This window comes from Meles meles, chromosome 18 (assembly GCF_922984935.1).
Source record: "Meles meles chromosome 18, mMelMel3.1 paternal haplotype, whole genome shotgun sequence".
Taxonomy (NCBI): Eukaryota; Metazoa; Chordata; class Mammalia; order Carnivora; family Mustelidae; genus Meles; species Meles meles.
In genome coordinates, this window is record NC_060083.1 from 41,828,337 (window position 1) to 41,845,690 (window position 17,354).

General features: G+C 39.5%; 1 protein-coding gene across 3 annotated transcripts in view; it reads right to left on the reverse strand.

Annotated features, from left to right (window-relative positions):
- Positions 1–1,446: 1,446 nt before the first annotated feature.
- FBXL20 (F-box and leucine rich repeat protein 20) overlaps positions 1,447–17,354 on the reverse strand; it is a 97,589-nt gene continuing 81,681 nt past the window's right edge. For all 3 annotated transcript variants that reach the window (XM_045984940.1, XM_045984941.1, XM_045984942.1), the window contains 8 exons: positions 15,550–15,676; positions 14,191–14,265; positions 11,032–11,162; positions 8,954–9,014; positions 7,802–7,846; positions 5,719–5,775; positions 3,944–4,156; positions 1,447–2,427 (listed from right to left, as the gene is read on the reverse strand). In XM_045984940.1, the coding sequence (XP_045840896.1) occupies positions 2,320–2,427; positions 3,944–4,156; positions 5,719–5,775; positions 7,802–7,846; positions 8,954–9,014; positions 11,032–11,162; positions 14,191–14,265; positions 15,550–15,676 (817 nt within the window). In that variant the 3' untranslated portion in view covers positions 1,447–2,319. The remainder of the gene's footprint in view (positions 2,428–3,943; positions 4,157–5,718; positions 5,776–7,801; positions 7,847–8,953; positions 9,015–11,031; positions 11,163–14,190; positions 14,266–15,549; positions 15,677–17,354) is intronic.

The window sequence follows — 17,354 nt, forward strand, 5'->3', positions numbered from 1 at the left end:
AATCCATACTCACTAACCAATCAGGGTTTTATGGTCAATTTGTTCAGACAATACTAAAAAAACCTTAATATGTTAGAGCAGATGGCCCCTAAATATTTCTCTTTTCACTTCTGTCTGAATGAGTTACCTGGGGATCTGAATATTATCAACCACATCTGGAAGCATGTGTGCAAGTGTGTGCATCTGTCTATGTGGGGTATAACCAGGAGGAGTCTCATTTTACAAAGTATATCCCTATGCCAACTATACTCCAATAAAAAAAATTAAGTATATTCTTCATATATTTTGAAAAGAGGATAAGGGGAAGGAGTAATGAAAAATGAAAGTAATTTGAGCTTTTAAAAGGGCATAATAAAAAAAAAAGGACTTAAAGTAAATTTAACATGCAAAATAATGGTGGACAGTACAGATTTCTAGCATCCTTTCATGGAACTGCTTGTGGAGAAGTCAGTCCTACTTTATTCTTACATATGCTGGTAGAGCCAGCACCTGCAGCATTATAACACGTCTTTTAACAGTCTGGATCATGCAGAAGATGATCTAAGATCATGGCAGACTGCACAAGAAATGTCCTAAAAGACCAAAAAAAAAAGAAAAAAAAAAGAAAGAAAGAAAAGTTGTCCTATTAAAAAACCACGTAAGGTTTCTAATTTTGGGCTTTAAAATCTAATTCTTATACTTAGAAACTGATTTTAGTTTCCTCATCCTTTATGACTTTTTTGGGGGAAGGAAGGAAGTCTCTTCTTTGACTCTGAATCATGGGCACTGAATAGGCCTTCAGCTCTGCTGACCATGCTGCGAAGACACTGAACCCCCTGCTTCCTCTCAAAGCCTTCATCTGGTTGCCCTTGTATTTCTTTCATGGGAATCCTGGAGCACAAGAGAGATAGCGTTGACAGGTTTTGAAATGGTTCTGGTCCTTCGAGGTGCCAACATTTGAGATACACCATCAACACTGACATACAATTGACCAACTGTTCTAGGGTCATTCTCGTATCCCTGAAAGGCCGGAACAGGGAGAAAAAAGAGAGAAACTGACCAGCTAGACGGCACAGCAACTCTAGCAGCACTCGTACTAAAACAAAACAACCTCACAGACACCAATCAGCGGTACTGCTCACACCTAGATTTCAGTGAATATCTGACATGTCTGACCTTGGGTGGGGGGTGCTTTCCGGCTCAGTTTTGGGATTTGCCATTCCACTCTTTATCAATAATGCATTTCTTTCTCCTTATTAAGTTAGTGGATTCTGATGGGAGGTGCAGGGAGAATACTGGGCATAGCATGCTTATTATTATAGTATCACAAGGTATACCAGAAACCAAAAGGCAAAGTTGTTTTCATCAGAACAGTTTTAGCTCAATTTCTTCTCATACCATATCTCGGTTTTGTGATAGTTTCCCTTCGCACTGGCAAAGATCAGGCAGGGTCCCCTAATGGTAAAATTTAGAATTAAAAAAATATTTATTGATAATGTCTCTTTTAAAAATGTCTGGTAACCCCAACTGATCATTCAAAATGCACACTGTAAACACAGCAACAGCAAAAGAGTAACAATCGCGTGTGAGTGAGCAGACAATGAACCGGTGACAGACTGAGCAAGAGCGCAGGAGGGAGCAACAAAGAACAAAAGACAGGTGCACAAGTGTGCTGCAGAGAGTGACAATCTGAGTGAGTAAGTCATCACATTCGGACCACAGCGATTTCAGTGCAACCATTTAGGAAACCTCTGGGCCAAATACTTAAAACAGGAGGAGGAATGGATGAGCCTTCTTTGTGAGCATGCTCAGCATGTTGGCATGGGAACAAGGAAGCACAGAAGCTCTGTAGTCATCTCATGATCGATGGCTACCATTTATAGGATGTGAAGAAATTTTCTTTCTGGTCCCTGGATACAACATATATTCTTTTTCTATGCTTTCCTTGACCCTGGAGGACTGCAGCTGCTGTTCCAAAATCACCAAAGAAACCCCTTCACAAAATGAAGAAACTGCAGAAGCAGTAACACTGGGTTTGCTGGAATGCCCCCTTCCCTCCGCCTTGCCTATGATTCTCTTCTTGGCATGTCCAACAGGAATGGTTAAGTTTCACCAATCCACTTGATAAAGCCAGCATGGGCTTTAGTCCCCTGGTCACAGAACTAGAGTGGGTGGCGGTGAGGGTGGGTATGCATGTTATGTGCGGCTCTGGGGATCTGGACGCTGCCCTCACTTTGTAACCCTTGCCCAGAACACTGGGGTTGCTTCCACTGGAGACTCCATTGTAACTCTAGAAGTGTCATTAAATACTCAGTTCACCAAGGTTGACCACCTCCATTGTCATAGGATGATGCAGCATCTGCAGAATCGCTGTCTGCTGCCCCCTACTGATGGGGGTGGAGTGACAGGTGCGAAGTAGGCGTGGACTTTAATATTGGGCAAATGGGTCTGAAATAAGACAGAAACATTACTGAGAGAGAGGGCTTCAACAGAAAGAGCAACATTGCTTTTCAGAAAAAACAAAGGGGCTAAGTGAACATGAAAGCAAGGTAGAGGCTGAGTACCAGTCAGGATGCTGAGAGGCCTGGGTTCTGCTTTCTAGTATTCCAGGTTGTTCTAAATGACTAAATAGCTCCTGACTTTGGTATCTGCTTTTTAATAATAAAACTGGGGTTAAGACTATACTAATCTCTTAACCTGTCCCAAAGGGATTGCTAGTTGCATTCCCAAAGCTGAAAGAAACTGTACAAGCTTAAAATGATTTTTTCCACATCACTGTGGACAATGTTTCTTCTGATATTTTCTTAAAAACTCCATTATCCTCTTTTAACAATACACTGCTTTTACACATAAATAGTTTCTAAGTTCCTGGCACACTCAAGGCACTGTGCTAGTTACATAAGGGAGTACAAAGATGGTCAACACAGAGGTCCTGCTCTTAGGGAACTTAACAGTCTAGACATAAATAGCTAAATTAAAATGGAAAAGTGCTAAATGATGATTTGAGAACAGATAAAAAGTCTTGAGGACTCAGAGTTGGAAGAGATTCTGTAAGGAGGCCATCCATAGGAGAGGCTCTGGTTGGCCTGCGGCTCTCCTCTTTTGGTGTAGAAGGAATATGGCTGCAAGGCGTTCCCACAGCAGCTTTGCTCTCAGTCCTCTAGGTCAGAAGGGAGGGGAGGAACAACTGGAACTCAAGATGAGGTTTGGTGCTCCTTTATGTACTCAGATGCCATATGGCCAACATGGATGTTTTCAGACACTGGTTGTAAGGGCCTAACTAAGCACAGTGTCTTTCCCACAGTAGGTGTGAAACAGATATTCCAATAAATGTCTGTTGAGCTGAATAACCTAACATACAGATTCATCCTTTTATAACCTCCTTGCTGGCAACCAGTCTTCTGGTCATTTGACTATGCATGGGTCTCCTTAGTACGGAGGATGGGGCTAAAAGAAAATGTTAAAAAACAAAAACAAAAACCCAAAAACCCCACCAAAAACAAACAAAAAACCCTACTTAATCCATTTGTTGTCTTAAAAAAGAACCCAAGCAAAAGGGTCTGCTGTGAAAGCAAATACAAATTAAATTCTTAAATCCCATTTAACTAAGTATTTTTCTTTATGTTATTTCTTTCTTTCCTGAATCTGGCATGTGTTTTTGACTCTGGGCATGTTATTAAGCCCTGGACATTACGGGAGAGACTCTGCTGGGAGGAGACCTACTTTTTTCCTCTCAGTGGGTATTTTCCCACTAAATTTCCATCTGGAACAACAGGTTAAAAACTATCTACCCTTAGGTTTACTCTCCATTGTTTTTTCTCTTTGCTAAATGTCCAAGTCACAGAAATCTACATCTAAAACAAAAACAAACACAAACAAACAAAAAGGAAACTGGAGGAGAGAAAAAAAGAAAGAAGGAAAGGTGGCCAGAGCACCAGAGCTGGAGATGTATGGCCATGTTTACCCTGAGTCTCTTGATCCCAGCCCGTGTGATCTGCTGGCAGTCATAGAGTTCTATCCGCTCGAGGCTGTGACAACTCTTCAAGTGCTCCAGGGAAGCATCTGTGATCAGTGGGCAGTTGTCCAGTTCAATCACCTCCAGCTGGTCATGGGCGCAGGCCCCATTCCCCAGATGACGAATTCCATCGTCTGTGATCAGCTCACAGTGAGACAGACTCTGCAGCCAAATAGAGCAAGGAAGGACACTGAAACACCTCCTGTTATTTTTCTAGTCACTGGCCTGTATACAGGCAGAAAGGAAACCTTCTGGGTTGGACTGTGATGTCTATGGAGCCATCACCAGATCTATGCAGTGAAGTAAGAAAGCAAACTAGAGTTGCTGGGGTTCTGCTTTTGACTATCAGTGACTGACGTTTCTGTGTGTGGTTTTTAGGGAGGGAGCAAAGGGAGAGGGAGAGAGAGAATCTGAAGCAGGCTCCATGCCCAGCGTGGAGCCCGATGCGGGGCTCAATCTCACAACTCTGAGATCATGACGTGAGCCAAAATTGAGAGCTGGACGCTTAACCTACTGAGCCACCCAGATATCCTTCTGTGTGTGATTCTAAATATACTGTGTGAATTCATGCAATGACTATGAGATAGTCCGTGAACAAATCATGATATCCAAGCCCACATACAAATTTATACTTTTTTTTTTTTAAGATTATTTATTTATTTGACAGACAGAGATCACAAGTAGGTAGAAAGGCAGGCAGAGAGAGAGAGAGGAGGAAGCAGGCTCCCTGCTAAGCAGAGAGTCCGATGCGGGGCTCGATCCCAGGACCCGGAGATCATGACCTGAGCCGAAGGCAGAGGCTTTAACCCACTGAGCCACCCAGGTGCCCTACATTTATACTTTCCTATAGGGACAAGAGGGGCTCAAGTTTTTCTTTTTTCTTTTTTTAAAGACTTTTTTTTTAAATTGGTTTATTCGACAGAGACCACAAGTAGGCAGAGAGGCAAGCAGAAAGAGAGGGGGAAGGAGGCTCCTGGCTGAGCAGAGAGCCCAATGCGGGGCTCGATTCCAGGACCCTGAGATCATGACCTGACTGAAAGGCAGAGGCTTAACCCACTGAGGCACCCAGGTGCCCCTTAAGTTTTTCTTGAATAAAACCTTCTGGAATTTGGACTAAATACTGAATACCTGGTACAGGGGAATGTCCAAACAGTTAACTAACCAAAGATGATTCCTACACCTGTCAGGTGTGGTCATCTCTTCACACAAATCCTTTATCAATGTCCCTTAAATCCCTGGTTCCTCCATGTGAAACTCAGAACCTCCTTGTCCGAATTCTAATTAGTAACATACCACAAAATACACAGAAAAAATGAGCCTGGACACAAAATAGTTAAGCAGAATGTTTTCCCATAGTGTTACTGGAAAGAGTAGCAGAGAACACCCCTAGTAAAACCTTGTTTAGTTCTATTTTACAGAACCATTTAGTCTCAAGGTGAGGCAAATTGTATTTTGGGCTATCCTGTCTCCTGGATCTCTGAAATTTATTCTGAAATTTAAACATTATTCAGGCTGAAGTGTAATTCATGTGGGAGGGAGAAGTCATACCCTCCATGTCACTTTTCAATCTCCAAGTACTGAAAAATAATCCCTTGGTCCTCTGTAAACTGGCAATTTGCAGAAATATGTTTTCCCAAAATGGTAGCCAGACACCAAGAAGAAAGTATGAGGTAGGTTTTGATTAAATCCAATGAACACATAAGACTTTAAAAAGTCAAACTTACCAATACTTGAAGTCGAGGACAGTGTATAGAAAGTTGGATTAATGTGCTATCTGTTATCTGAAAGAAACATGTAAGTTTATTTTAGGTATAATTCCAAAAAAACTTCTTGGCTATACCTCATTCTTGAGTATAACTGTATTCTACACTGATACCATGATATTAATAACAGATCTTAAGATTGAAAGCCCTTTGGCTACTTGAACCTGTTCTTTGAGAACCTATCCAGGCAGGTTTGAACACATCTAGTCATCTGGAGTCTTCCATCTTTGAACAGGTCTGTTGAAAATTCTCTTTTGTTTTTGAAATGAATGTGAATCTGTCTCCTTGTTACTTCTACCCACTGGACTTTGTTTTACCTCCTTAAAACCACCACAGAAAAGAATCAGGAGACGCTGCTCCATTAAAAAAAAATTTTTTTAATGGGAAAATATCCTCAAATATTAAGTGTATCTGGCCTATATTTTATAGACCATGATAGAACTCTGATAACCTGGGTGTCAAGTATTTTCCCAAAGGTGGCAGAAAAGGGGCTCCTGGAATCTGGGTTAACTATGAACATTCAAAAAGGAGGAACTCTTGAAGGAAGTCTTTTAGAGTTATCTTAGGCTGGAAAGTAAATCAGTGCTTCTTTTCAAACGTTCCTCCAACTCTGAAATGATGATGATGACCATAACACACAGGCTTCACAGGGGCTAAGAAACGGTGGGGGATGGAAGGTTGGGGAGGGAAGGTGTGTGCACATCCCTGAGAAGGAGTAACACTGAGGAGGACGCACTGCACACTCAGGCATGTGCGAGAGATGGATGGATGTGACCAAGTTCTAGTTTAGTAAGAACAGTTGCAAAGGAGTGTCTGGATAACAAGTAATTTAGAAAAAACTGACCTCTATAGTTACTGGAAGTATCTTTATTTTTACCATTAAAAAGATTTACTAATCTATCTCCTTTTTAGGAGTCCCCCTTCAAAAATTTCTCTCTGATCAACTCGTAATCTTAAAGCTCTTATAATTGGTAATAAAAGAAACAGTTTGTAAGGCAGTATTTGGTCTGTCTGCCCAAAGGGCAGAGTTGGATCTCCAGGGCTAATATTGTAAGGGGTCCAGAGTCTCACTGAACTAAAAAAAAGGTGGGGGCAGTGCTATACTGTCCATGTGATGGGGCTTTAATTATTTACTACTGTTACAACCCTGTATGTCTAAGGAAACACTTTAATATCTTTACGGCCTGAATGCTTGGACCTACTTTCTTTCCACTGGTAACCTTATTGATGGCATATGTCTTCCTAGTTCTTACCATGTATGCCACGAGTACTTCTGCCTAGATGCCTGGAGGACAACTCAATAAATGAAGAACCAGCACTGCCACCAGGCACTACACTACATTGGGACAGGGAATGGAATGTTTTGATGTGTATGTATTATGTAAGTTTTTTTGTTTTTTTTTTTTTTGGTAAGTCTCTATCATACTGTATCTCTCTCTCTTTTTTTTAAATTTTATTTATTTGTCAGAGAGAGAGCGCAAGAGAGCAAGCACAGGCAGATAGAGTGGCAGGCAAAGGCAGAGGGAGAAGCAGGCTCCCTGCTGAGCAAGGAGCCCAATGTGGGACTCAATCACAGGACACTGGGATCATGACCTGCGCCGAAGGCAGCCGCTTAACCAACTGAGCCACCCAGGCGTCCCTCTCTCTTTTTAAGAATTTATTTTAGGGGGAGATGGGTAGACGGGGGCGGGTGAGGGAGAGAATCTCAAGCAGACTCCCCTCTGAGCTTGAACCCCAGAGTCTGTGAGCCAAAACAAAGAGACTCCTAACCAACTGAGCCATCCAGTGCCTCTATGATAATGTATTATTTTTAAATTTTTTTAAAAAGATTTTATTTATTTATTTGACAGAGATCACAAGCAGGCAGAAAGGCAGGCAGAGAGACAGAAAGGGGGAAGCAGGCCTTCTACTGAGCAGAGAGCCTGATGCGGGGCTCAGTCCCAGGACCCTGAGATCATGACCTGAGCCGAAGGTAGAGGCTTAACCCACTGAGCCACCCAGGTGCCCCAATAATGTATTTCTGAGTAGAAATCCACACTCTTACCTGAACACACTCTTCCAGGTCCATTTTTTCAAGCTCATGGCAATTCTACAGAATACAAAACCAAACACTGTAGCACCAAGGTTTAAAACATGGGAAAATTTAAAGCCAGAACACTAAGAAGCAGTATTAAATACACGGACAAAATCTTAAGTTTCAGAGCTGGTGTCATTCTAATGTCACTTTCTGCCTTCATTAATCACACATTTTATTTATTTATTTTTTAAAGGTTTTATTTTATTCATTTATTGGACAGACAGAGATCACAAGCAGGCAGAGAGGCAGGCAGAGAGAGAGGAGGAAGCAGGCTCCCTGCCAAGCGGAGAACCCGACGCGGGGCTCAATCCCAGGCCCCTGAGATCATGACCTGAGCCGAAGGCAGAGGCTTTAACCCACTGAGCCACCCAGGCGCCCCTAATCACACATTTTAAAAGGCCTTGATCACAGTGGAAATTTCTCAATTACGTATCTAATATCTTTTATGTCCAAGGGAATAAATTTTCTGAACATTAATACCAAGCTAATACAGAATCCTTCCAACCATAAATAATTTAATGAAAATTATCTCTTTGAAAGAATGGAAGGTAAACTGTGTGTCCTCATTGAGTTGTGCCATGTGCTGCCCCCCTACCCATTAGTCTTCTATCAGTCTGCCTGAAAGCAAATGTCCCTCCCCAGAGTCCATATATACTAAAGACAGTATAATTTTGAATATTATTATTATACAGTGATTTATAAAACTATTCCTAGTATTTATTCTGAAGAACACAAAAAAATCTCTTAAACCATCCCCATTTAAAATCAGGTCTATATGTTTCTTTCAATGTTACTCTAACCCACCAGTCACATACCAAATAACCGAGAAAGCTTTTCCATGAAGCACTAGGAAGGCCCTCCCTAGCTTACCATCTAATGAAAAAGTGGCAAATCGAGTCTCAAGAAGGAGCATCATGGTCTCCAAGACACGTCTGTATTTCCAGAGCAGTTCATGTTCTTTAGGCCTGTGGCTGCAGCAGGAGAAGGCTCAGCCAGAGAAGTGCCCTCACACTCCACACCCTCCTCCACTTTGCTGCCATTCCACGTTTCCCTTGTTGCTCACTCTTGTGAAATTAAAAAAAAAATTATTTTGTACAGAACCTGGAGAAAATAACTTACCCTGGCCAGAGTGGTAAAGCCTACATCTGTTAATTGAGAACACCTCGCCACTTCTAATATTCTGTTGGAAAGAAAAAACACAAAAAACAAAGTGAAAGTCAAGCCCTTGTTTTCTGAAAACTGGGTTTATTAAAACAGCAAGAATTTAAGAAAACAACCTCCTATTCCCTAAACACTGCATGATAGAGTGACATTAACAGCTAAGCAAGTCTGTATACAGATCTTGCCATTCATTTTCATGGAGTCATCATAAAGTGGTCCTGTAAATACCACATTTCAGGGTGATGCAATCAGAAGAATATAATAGAAGCTTGTAGTTAATGCCAAAATGCATTTAAAAGCCTTCTTGATGGCATACTGCGTACCCCCAGAGGGCAGCCTGCTCCTAGAAAATAAAGGAAATAGAGATAAATATTCTGTTTCAATTAATCTGTTGCTCAAGTAAATTATTCTCTTTCCCTATTTTACATGTAGGTTCACTCAAATTTAAATAGCTTTTAAAAATACTATGAAGGGACTGGTTAATTACAGGCCTGTCCCATGTATGAAATTCCATACTTAGGAAATAAACGCCCTTAAGCTTCCTGCCTCTTCCCACAGGCTCCCAGGGAGGCCCAGTGCAGAGGGGGTGCTGAGCTGGCAGCCAGTCTCCTACTCAGGAACTGCTGAACACCAACCAAAATACTAACCACGGGACCTGGGAATCAAAAGCAGCTCTTTTTTTGTGAAGAGTCTGGTGGCGTCTGCATGATAGTACCAAATAACATCTTCATGTTCGCTTACGAATTACTTACTACATGAGTTGAAACAAACAAAGCTATAATAGAAGAAATCATTATCAACTAGCAATGAGAAATGAACATCTAAGGGGGAAGCAGGATCTGACTGAACCTAACTTTTGATTATGATATTTGAGAGCCTTTCTGTCTGAACAATAAAATAAACCGTGAAGGAGTAAGAAGCTGAACACTCCTTGCTTTAAAAGAGAAAAAGGTCATGTGCAATATTTTTAGGGAGGAGTATTCTGCCTCCTTAGCCCCAGGCCTCTGATAGTATTAATTTTGACAAAGTCTATGATCTATCGAGGAATTCTGATAATCTAGGCAACTTTTAACAATTATGGTTAAGCCTCTGGTCAGGTGATAACAAAAAGCTTTAATAAAGTTATATGGGTTTATAGTGATTATTATATGCGGTTTCCTGGGTTCTGGACCAGATTGCCTGAGTTTGAACATTTGCACCCGAACTCACTAGCTGTGAGACCTTGAACAGGTTACCTGACCTCTCTCTGTGCTTCAGTTTTCTCATCTGTACTATGGAGATAATAACAGTGCTTATATGCTATTATGGGACTGAATGAATTAATATTTGCAAATCACTTAAAACAAGGGTTAACATGTCTAGCATATAAGTACAATAAAGTTGTTTTAAGAACAAAAAAGGTATGTGGGGATCATCCTTATTTATTACAAAACAGCATGTTGTGTGCTTTTACAGAGCCAATATGGGTTTGAAAGCATGTGCGTGCTAACACTGCATTCTTAGTAAATATTCAGCCAATGCTTCTTTAGGCAAAGAGGAGGAACCACAGAGAAATCAGGCTTTCTCTAAAAGACCATGAACACAAAAGAAGTATTCCTGCGGGCTGTTTTTTTTTTTTTTTTTTTAAATACTTACTGCTAAGTAGCTGGCATCATTACCGCAAGGTAAATAACCACGGGGTAGGCCTTTAAAAACTTTCTTCCGAAAGGAATTATATGAAGTATTAATAAGAAAAAATGTCTTTATTTCATTTCTCAAGCAGAAATAAAATGTGAATTTTTTTTTCATAATATGGATAGCAAGAAGTAGAAAACGGGGAACATTACCCCTTGGTTTAAGCCAATTATACACATAATCAAGTTAGGTACAAAGCAAGCAGGTTAGCACCTAAAAGGGTAGTAACCTTGTAGTGTCTACCTTAAAAATCTCAAAGTTAAAAAAAAAAAAAAAATCTCAAAGTTCCAAGCAATACATTCGTGTGAAGAAGTCCTTTGTTCCTCTCCCCTGATTTTTTGAGCTAAACAAGAAATGTTTACCTAAGCCGTGGGCAGTTCTGACCTAGAGCATTCAGGATGGCATCTGTGATGTTGGAGCAGCCGGAGGCACAGAGGGACTGTAACTTATGGCACCCTCTGCATATAGTAATGAGACCTTCATCTGTGATTTGCTAAAAAATAAAAGCAAACCCCCCCATAGGTATTAGTAACTCAGCAGAAAAAAGGAAGAAAAAACGTTACCTCTGAAAATAAGCACCAAAAAGAAATAAACCAATTTTATATTAATCAGGTAGCAAACCTAAAAGAAAAGGAACACACTTTGTTTCTCCTTTTCGGTTCCTTTTGATTTAATGTGCTCATTTCTTTCTTTAAGTAGGCTCAATGCCCAACATGGGGCTTGAACTCACCACACTGAGATCAGAATCACATGACTGAGCCTGGCACCCCTGTGCTCATTTCTGGTGTAAACGGAAGAAGCTATAATGGGATTCTTTTAATGTAATGGGACTGAGAACAGCATGAGGTGCATCATGGGTTAGATTCAATTAAATTACTTTAAAACCCAGAAAACAGTAAGAACAGCAGTATAACATATTTGCAAGTTCAAAACTGACACTGACATTAAGTTAATGAAAAAATAAAACAACCTGTGCATGACAGTTTCAACTTGATTATCAACCACAGATCTATTTCTTTTTTTCCCCCATTTAGTAATTTTAATTGTAACAGCGTAAAAAATACCTTAATTTATGGAGATAAACAGCTGTATCCAACTCAAATATAATTTTATATGTTTTAAATTATTCTAAAATTTGAAAAGGACACACCAAAATGTTATGCTAAAAAAAAAAATGCCACGTATAAACATCTTAACATGTTGGATGTGATTAGCAATTCAATTTGTCCTGCTAGATTCACAAATTTTGTGTAGGCCTCAGAATAAAGCTCTCCTGTCATCTTTGTTCAATCAGTGTCCTTAGGTTGCCAGGACAATTAGAAAAAAAATATCAAGCTTTAAGTATTCACTGCTTAAATCAGTATATTCTCAATATTGTATAACTAAAGCAAGATACAGATAAAAAAGTAGATGCTGGGGCGCCTGGGTGGCTCAGTGGGTTAAGCCGCTGCCTTAGGCTCAGGTCATGATCTCGGGATCCTGGGATCGAGTCCCGCATCGGGCTCTCTGCTCAGCAGGGAGCCTGCTTCCCTCTCTCTCTCTGCCTGCCTCTCTGCCTACTTGTGATTTCTCTCTGTCAAATAAATAAATAAAATCTTTAAAAAAAAAAAAAAGTAGATGCTAAGGCAGATACAAGATGTATTGTGAGGATAAATTAATGAGGAGCAACACATGTGGAAGTAACTAAAAAGGTACCATGCAAGTGTGATGTATAGTTATAACTAAATGAGGATAATTGAAATGTAAAGGGGGAAGCAGCAATCAATAAACATGCATATGTACCAGGTCAATGAGAATTTGTGTCACATAATATCAGGAAAGTATATTGTAGGACTGTGCTGCCTTTTCCTCCCCCCCCCTTTTTTTTAAGATTTTATTTATTTGACACACAGAGAGACAGAGAGAGAGGGGACACAAGCAGTGGGAGTGGCAGGCAGAGGGAGAAGCAGGCTCCCCACTGAGCAGGGAGTCCAATGCGGGGCTCGTTCCTAGGACCCTGGATCATGACCTGAGCCGAAGGCAGATGCTTAACCGACTTAAGCCACCCAGGTGCCCCTGCCTTTTGCTTCTTAATGTTTTCAAGTCTTTAAGAGATTACTGAGGAAGAAAGATGAGATAAGTCATATATAACAATTCTTCAAAGTTTAAAAATAGTAAAATTTACTGAACTTCTATGTTTTCAACTTAGTCAAGAAAAAGAGAATGGAATGAGAATGTACTTTGGTCACGTCAACAGTTTTGGTCAGAAATGTGAAGTCTTAGGAATGAGAATCATTGCATCACATCCTACAGAAGGAATGACTTATGCCCTAAGATCTGGGTGAAGGGAAAGAGTAAAATAAACAGATGACAGAGTTGGTTCTTTGTGCTTACCGGCTGGGGTTTCTATCTGCTGGAAGGGCCAAGGAAATGAAACTAAAACAGCAAACAGTAGGTATGGTATATATGTGTACGTAACATATATTCACACAGATACATACAGAGTGTATCTGTGTGTATATACACATACGTAAGACCCAAAGATGCTGGAGAACAGTTTTTTCCTGTCACTGTAAGATGATGATTTCATGCTCACAGCAGTTGTGTAAGCTCTTCCTGTCAGGCCAGATAGTTCAGTTTCATAAGTGAAATCAGGCAAATTCCGAGAGTTAGCAGCTATGGCAATCAGAATTAAAAGGAAGCGGTGATCAGACTTAAAAGGCATATCATTCCTTTAACTCAGTCTTTAGGAGCCTCCCAAGCAGATCATTATCAGCACCATCCCTTAAGGGCTGGAAGGGGGGTTGCTTCAATTGCACAAAACATGGCCCTGTATGTGTCACCTTTCAACAACCACTATGGTCTCAAGTTTCAAGTGATTATACAAGAACGGGAGGGGATAATGAGCAGAAGTTTTAGCAAAAACAAGGCAAACCCTCATCAAGTCTTTTTCATTGCCAGAGAGGCTTTCATTCCAAGGCAACACATATTTGTAATTTTCAAGGCAAGAGAGAAAAGATAAAAGTGTATTGTTGATGTTCTAGGACCCTGAAGAGTTTCAGCAAATCGAACAAAATGCAGGGGTTTGGGGATAGACACAAAAGAGGTGACAGTCTGAAAAAGCCGAATGTGAATTACAATACTACTTGGAAATACTTGTGTACATTTTGCTTGTCATCTGTTTAGATCAGTGGTTCCCAATAGTCAGGACTCACTGATAGATCTTCATTGGCATAACTGCAATTAATTAACCAAAAAATATTCTAGGTACTAAAGTCTGTGAATAATTCACTTCTAAAAGTAGAAAAGGGGTGGAGTTCTAGTTAGCTTATTTGGAAATCTGCATGGGCTGTCTTCTATACTGCCTATGTCAAAACCCTTAGGAGTGAGTGTCCTTAAACATGCAAAGAATTATATCTGTGTGTCTCCTGTGATCCCAGGGCTGAGGTGGAAAAACCACTGGTCTTGATGATGGATGCTTGTACAATAATATTACTGCAATGAATTACTAATACAAAAGAGTTGTGGGAGGGATGGCTTACTAAGCAAGTCTGCAGGTTCAAGGTCACCAGTTCAGGACAGTGTGCACCTATGTACTTCAGAGCTTCATCTTCTAGCTAGAAAAATTAAAAAGACAGAAGAAAAAGATTACTAACACTGTTTCAAGAGATAAAGATATAGGAGTATACACATTTTGTCAACACATTCGAAATAAAGCCACCAAGCTTCAAAGGAACAATGAACCAGAAACAATGACCCATCATCAAATAAAGGCATAATTCATGTCATTAGTATGGTTATCAGTATTTTTCATCAGTTCCAACCACATCAAATTCACATGATCACCAAATCAAGGAAAAGATAAAATAAACACTGCCTAATGTTTATGGATTTCTCTTCTGATAAATTAAGTATGCCTCACAGCATTTTGCTCAGGGATTATGAAGCTAAAATAATTTTCACACTTCTGTACTTCCTATATAAAAAGTTTTTTTTTTAAAAACAAACTTTTGGGAGCAGAAGCTGAGAAAGGAATCCGGTTTATCTGCTGCTGGAAGATGAGTGCCACGGTACAGTGCTGAGAACAGATGGCAAGTAATTGATTATAATGGTGCATTTCAATCAATATTTTTCAGGATTCCATAAATAACCAGAAGCTCAAGCTGTTGTTTTAAGGCAGTCTTGCTTCCAAAGCCCTGTTTCAAACAATGGAACCCCTCCCATCACAGTGAAGGAATAAGGGCACTTTTAACAGAAGCCAAGGCATGGTTTCAGTAACCATTAATAAAAGAATGTCACAAGAGCCTAGCCCTACTTTGTCAGTCACTTCTAAACTCCCTTTTGATTATTTCCTTCGAGACACTGCCATGTTAATTCTTTTTTTCTTTTTAATCACAGTAAAATACACAGTAAAATACACAGTAAAATACAAAAATTTTTAATAGCAAAATATGTTGGGATTTGTAATGTGACTGTCAGGAAGTAAACACCAACACTATAAAATATAGGTTCTGTACACTTGGCACATTTAACCTGGTAGTTAAACAACTAGTGAAAACTGCTAACTAAGACTGCCTTCCTTGCCTCTCCAGTTCAAGGTCTCAGGCAGAGACAACATGGTAAGTTTCTTCTCAGATTAAACTGCATAAGATGCTTCCTGCCTATGGTGCATGCTCAGTGTGATCTTCTCTCCCTATCTTGCCTCCCCTCAAAAATTTTATCTTTGATGTTAATTCTTTTCATATATATATATTTTAACTCTAAGAAGACACTTTAATTTTTGGTAAGCATGTATCCTTGGTCATTAATATACAACTACATATTCCTCCAGCCAACATCTTCGGGCTGCCTACAAAGTTCACAGTTCTTCTAAAATTCACAAGCACTACATGGAGTATTACCTGTGTGCAGCCTTTTAAGAATAAGGCCTTGAGACCCCCACAGCCTCTCACTAGTGCTTGGATGCCATCCTTGGTTACTTGGTCACACCAGGAAATGTTTAATTGCTCCAACAGTGGACATCCCTCACTTAGGACAAAACAAAATGAAACAAATATATGACTAAATCCAATTCCAAAGGCATCAAAGTCTCATTTTATTGGCTATTTAGTCAGGGAATGGCTACAGCCCCATGCTTTCCCACAAGAATACACTCATTTACTTAACATAGATTTAGAATACAGGCACTCTCACAACAACAACGAAGTCTAGTTATCAATGTTGGTTGAGTTCATGTGGGACTGTATCCTGAGGAGAGCTATCTCAAATCCAGCTAAACTAATAAGCACAGAGCACAGTACTGTTTTTCAGATATATTAGACTGTTACGGAGGTTTATGCTTTTCAAATATATTCTTTTTGCACTTATCACATGTTTAAAAGGTCTCTGGAAAGGAAATGGAAACTAAGTGACCTGTTCAAGTTAACAGAGTAATTATTGAAGGGTTTAGAATCAGATTCTTTATCAAATAATTCTGAAGAATTATCAAAGTAATAATGAAGAGGTTTAAATTCTTATTTAAAAAATGACAAAGGATCTATACATTTTCCTTATCTGTGAAGTCTCCTCAGTACAGTCTCCATAGGCTAAAATTAGGCTATACTGTCTTTGATCTCTGCCTTCCATCAAATATCCATTTCATCTTTGATTTCACATTTGAACTATGCAAGAATCCCAAGCTCTATGATATTCTTTGGAAAATACTGCTCTAATTGTTTTATAAAATGAAGGCAGGGGATCTTGGTTCAAGTCCATTCTTCAACATTAATAGTGTGACTTCACACAAGTCACTTTAGGAAACCTGATTGAACTTCTCTTAATCCAAGATCAGCCACAGCCTATGCTCTTACCAAATGGAAGCACTCACTTCTGTAATAGCACTTATCACACCGTACTATGCCGCTAAAGGGCAGCAACAATACCTTGTTTAGTGAGGTTGAATTACATTCAAAAATGTTTTGGATTTTCTTATCTGTAAGTGTCTGTCCTATCTGCCTCATATGGTTTTCAAATAAATGAAATCATTTATGTGAAAATATTTTATAAACCATAAATGCTATTATCTTATCCTGTTTATTATCTCACCTGGCAAATGACCTTAGATACATATGTACTCAGTATTCATAAGGAAGGTCTAGAAGCCATTTTTAGATTACTTATACTCAACTAAATCTATATTTCTTCTTTTAATAGCTTAATTTTCACTATTTATGAACATAACCAATACATGGGACCATAATTACCTGTAAAAGACTGATAAAGAAGTAAAGATACAAAGAGAATGGGCATTTCACCCTCCTTTTAAGGTATACCTTCTGTGATGTATTTTTAAAAAACAGGATAATATTAAAACAAAACTTACTGTGTGCTTACTATATGCCAGAAACTCTCCTAAGCACTTTATATATATTAGGTTGAACCAATGAAGCTGTCATCTTTATACCATAAAAGCTGTTAAATACTGGCAACTTTGCATGGTTTGGCCTAATATTATCAAACAGTGATAATACTGTTTAATCCTAAGAACAGAACTATGAGATGACAAGGAAAAGCTCACAAGGGTTATATTTGTTCAAGGTACCTGGCAAATCACCTGACTCCGGAATGCTACTTTGATCACTAAGCTATAATGATATGTGGCAGTTTCAGCAGTGGGGGCAACCAAGCCTTCAGAGAAATCTAATCATTCGCATATACGCTATACCAG